The 4,334-nt window shown below is 47.1% G+C and overlaps 1 protein-coding gene across 1 annotated transcript; it reads right to left on the bottom strand.

Moving 5' to 3' along the window:
- Window positions 1-753: 753 nt before the first annotated feature.
- LOC308128267 (polyubiquitin) lies at window positions 754-2,155 on the bottom strand. The gene has a single exon (XM_080493967.1). The coding sequence runs from the start codon at window positions 2,149-2,151 to the stop codon at window positions 778-780; it is 1,374 nt and encodes a 457-aa protein (XP_080350093.1). The 5' UTR covers window positions 2,152-2,155; the 3' UTR covers window positions 754-777.
- Between the last annotated feature and the right edge of the window lie 2,179 nt (window positions 2,156-4,334).

The raw sequence follows: 4,334 nt of genomic DNA, 5'->3' as shown, positions 1-4,334 counted from the left end.
CATATTTCTATTAAGTAGTAACCGACCTCATGAACGAAAAGAAGAAATCTTCCAAGGTCCTGAAAAGCGAACAAAATTGGAGAGAGGTTTTCCATCTCACCAGATCAGCAACAACCCTAACCTTCATGCCCTCATTCGCATCCGCGAAAACATCTAAAATCTAAAGAAGACACGCAATCATACCAAACAGAGCATTGAGAAGGTCGACCAGGACTATCGCTAGTTAAGAGAAATGCTGCGAAAGGAGCTAGAGCGACAGAACACGAACCAGCCCGCAATAAAGAAGAAAGAACGTAAATGATTGCAAAAGTCAGCTTTAAAATTTATTGTAGAGCACAATGAAGTCCACCAGTACATAGCACAGCCATACCCACACACTGCTGATGTAGATCATCACCAGTATGCTTCTTTTATGTTCAGAGAATTTTTAGTAGTTGACCAATCCTCCCAACATCCCTCCATACGCAACTAGTGAGATATACGAGAATACGCATTATACAATGTCTGCTTGGTAGAAGTAGATGCTGCAGACTCCTGTCGCTCCTGCGAAGAAGAGTAGTCTGTCTGCCTTGGCTAGCAATATCTTGAGTTGTTAATCCCTACGGAATTGTGCAAGCAAGTTGACTAAGAAATTAAGCAGGTACATCAAGAAGACAGCGATGGCAGGTGCCAGGCGAATGGCTATCCACTATTTGATCTAATTCATAATCAAATTATTTCAGCACAAAATAAAGTGATTTGATATATTGTATTAGGAATTTGGGGGAATCAAAGCGATCAGAAACCACCTCGTAGTCTCAGCACAAGGTGGAGGGTAGACTCCTTCTGGATGTTGTAGTCGGAGAGAGTCCTGCCGTCCTCGAGTTGCTTTCCAGCAAAGATCAGCCTCTGCTGATCGGGAGGGATGCCTTCCTTGTCTTGGATCTTGGCCTTCACGTTGTCGATGGTGTCGGAAGCCTCAACCTCAAGGGTGATGGTCTTGCCAGTCAAGGTCTTGACGAAGATCTGCATACCACCTCGTAGTCTCAGCACAAGGTGGAGGGTAGACTCCTTCTGGATGTTGTAGTCGGAGAGAGTCCTGCCGTCCTCGAGTTGCTTTCCAGCAAAGATCAGCCTCTGCTGATCGGGAGGGATGCCTTCCTTGTCTTGGATCTTGGCCTTCACGTTGTCGATGGTGTCGGAAGCCTCAACCTCAAGGGTGATGGTCTTGCCAGTCAAGGTCTTGACGAAGATCTGCATACCACCTCGTAGTCTCAGCACAAGGTGGAGGGTAGACTCCTTCTGGATGTTGTAGTCGGAGAGAGTCCTGCCGTCCTCGAGTTGCTTTCCAGCAAAGATCAGCCTCTGCTGATCGGGAGGGATGCCTTCCTTGTCTTGGATCTTGGCCTTCACGTTGTCGATGGTGTCGGAAGCCTCAACCTCAAGGGTGATGGTCTTGCCAGTCAAGGTCTTGACGAAGATCTGCATACCACCTCGTAGTCTCAGCACAAGGTGGAGGGTAGACTCCTTCTGGATGTTGTAGTCGGAGAGAGTCCTGCCGTCCTCGAGTTGCTTTCCAGCAAAGATCAGCCTCTGCTGATCGGGAGGGATGCCTTCCTTGTCTTGGATCTTGGCCTTCACGTTGTCGATGGTGTCGGAAGCCTCAACCTCAAGGGTGATGGTCTTGCCAGTCAAGGTCTTGACGAAGATCTGCATACCACCTCGTAGTCTCAGCACAAGGTGGAGGGTAGACTCCTTCTGGATGTTGTAGTCGGAGAGAGTCCTGCCGTCCTCGAGTTGCTTTCCAGCAAAGATCAGCCTCTGCTGATCGGGAGGGATGCCTTCCTTGTCTTGGATCTTGGCCTTCACGTTGTCGATGGTGTCGGAAGCCTCAACCTCAAGGGTGATGGTCTTGCCAGTCAAGGTCTTGACGAAGATCTGCATACCACCTCGTAGTCTCAGCACAAGGTGGAGGGTAGACTCCTTCTGGATGTTGTAGTCGGAGAGAGTCCTGCCGTCCTCGAGTTGCTTTCCAGCAAAGATCAGCCTCTGCTGATCGGGAGGGATGCCTTCCTTGTCTTGGATCTTGGCTTTCACGTTGTCGATGGTGTCGGAAGCCTCAACCTCAAGGGTGATGGTCTTGCCAGTCAAGGTCTTGACGAAGATCTGCATATGTATGATTATTTATGAATGGTAAATTTTGCTTTTAAACCCTATTCGGATAGATTCCGACCGGGGAACTTAAATTTTATTGGATGAACAGATTTTGTAATGTTATTGGGGAGAAAGGTAACTAACTACCTTGATACAACCCCTTCTTTCTCTTTATTATCCATCCTTAATACTTTTTATAGGTTCATGGGTCCCAATGCAAAAAAATAACAACCGCCTTTACAATTTTGTCATAAAAATATTATCACTTTACATTCAACATGGCCTTTAGGTCTCTCTCCTTTAAGGGGTTGGGGTTGGGGTTGGGGTTGGGGTTGGGGTTGGGGTTGGGGTTGGGGTTGGGGTTGGGGTTGGGGTAGCATCCTTCTGACAGTTCCGTCTATTTTGGCACTCGCACTTCATTCACAAAGTAGTCCTTAAAGAACTCGCCAAGGATGCCAGGCTCACATCGTGTAAGAAGGCTACTTCCCTTTATTACAAACGAGCCTTGCCCAACCATCGACTGACTATGCCAACATTCAAAGTACAACCTGACTGATGCTTATCTGAGCAACTAAACAGACAGTCGTTTTCCCTTCCCCTTTTGGAGGGTCAGTCTAGACTCTTCGATAGAACAACCATCGGAATGAGAGATTCGTACTTGTAAGGCATTCTGCATGTACTTACTGTCTGATCTTACCAGTAACGTTACAAACGGCACTCGGATAGTTTCAACTTGAACCCACAGTTAGACAGGAGCCATAGCAGGCATGACATTAAGGGGGACAGGATCACCATCTAGCTAGAAGTCAATAGTCGGTTTTATGTTATTCTAGATCGATGGATGAGGGTTGCTTATTTCACGCATCGTTCTTAGTATGGTGAATTAAACAGTTCCTGCAAACGTTCTTCCCTCAGGGAACAAAGTGCGATTCCTGATGAAGGGTGAATTGCTTTATAGGTTGATCATAAGATTGTCTAAGTACTAGACTGCCAGGTCAAGAGCAACCACTCCTGACGCGTACTTCAACCGACTGAGTTCCGGAATGAGTGCCATCACCACATTCATCAGACTACTCTTTATCCCGCTATCAACCTACCAATGTGCTCGTACATCTTCCAGATGCACTAGGTATAGACATCGAAGGTCAGTAGTGTCTCCGTGCTGTTTTCGGACCAGGGCCGTGCATCTTGAGCCATGGATTGTAGGTGGGTGTTGATGACCTAGGTGATTTCAAACCAGTTGAAGGAGAAAGTAGAGGCAGGCACCAAAGGCAGCAGATGGGCAATTGCACTGATCAAACAGTAGGGGTTAATCGATTTCTGCTTGAGCACTTCAGCCAGTTCGTTGAGATGGAAGAACAACTCAGAGTAGCTGGTGAGGTTGATGGCCAGTTTGAGCATGTAGAGGTAGATTCTTAGATTGCAGTTATCGAGAGGATGTCTTGAACTCTGCCAGTTGACTGTCCTCAGCAACATGTCCAGCAGCTATTTTAACTCGTTGAAGAGGTTAACCTTGACCCTTGTCTTCTGCTGGCTACGCTCGTACTGAAGAGCGAAGGCGAGCACCACTGAAATTGACAGCTCACATTTGGAGGTAGGCGAGATAAGTTCAGTGGGCTTAAAATCATCAGCCTTTCTAGCCACCAGTTTCATGAACCATTTCCTCTCGAACAGGACCAGGACAAGACAGGGCTGCTTTTTGATGTCGACTGCTCGATTGCTGCACTGCAGGATGTTGCTAGCTGCCAGCGACAACAACTGGATACGAGTGAATTGATTTTGCACGTTGTAGACCACTGTCTCCATTATCAACAAACTCACTTCCACAGCCTCGTTAATTGACAGAAGGTAGGCGAAGCTCATCATGTCGGCAAAGAACTGGTCAAACTCTTTTCTGTATAGCTTTAGGGTCAGCCGTCGACCCCTGAGGAACAACGTCCTAAGCAACTGTCCTATTTAGAAGCAAGGCAGTTGTCCCTACAATGCATGTAGGAGCTGGAAGATGTAGCTTGAACTACGCATAAAGATATCGCACTAGAAGGCGACTGGTAGCACTCTCTGCGATAGTAACTTGATGATCTTCTTGCTAGCTGCCATCCACCGTCCCCCATGCACACTAGCTACCCCTCTATTAGTGAACCTTTCATCATACTAGATAAGCTGTATAAGTAATAAGACTGGCCCTTCCAATAAATGCACTA

Source organism: Lipophrys pholis (assembly GCF_963383615.2).
Source record: "Lipophrys pholis genome assembly, contig: SCAFFOLD_302, whole genome shotgun sequence".
Taxonomy (NCBI): Eukaryota; Metazoa; Chordata; class Actinopteri; order Blenniiformes; family Blenniidae; genus Lipophrys; species Lipophrys pholis.
Note: the sequence above shows the minus strand (reverse complement) of the source record. Positions and strands in the feature narration are given on the sequence as shown.

What these genes read in the sequence shown, in the direction of transcription:
- LOC308128267 (XM_080493967.1), bottom strand. Translation starts at nt 2,151, where the DNA reads ATGCAGATCTTCGTCAAGACCTTGACTGGCAAGACCATCACCCTTGAG.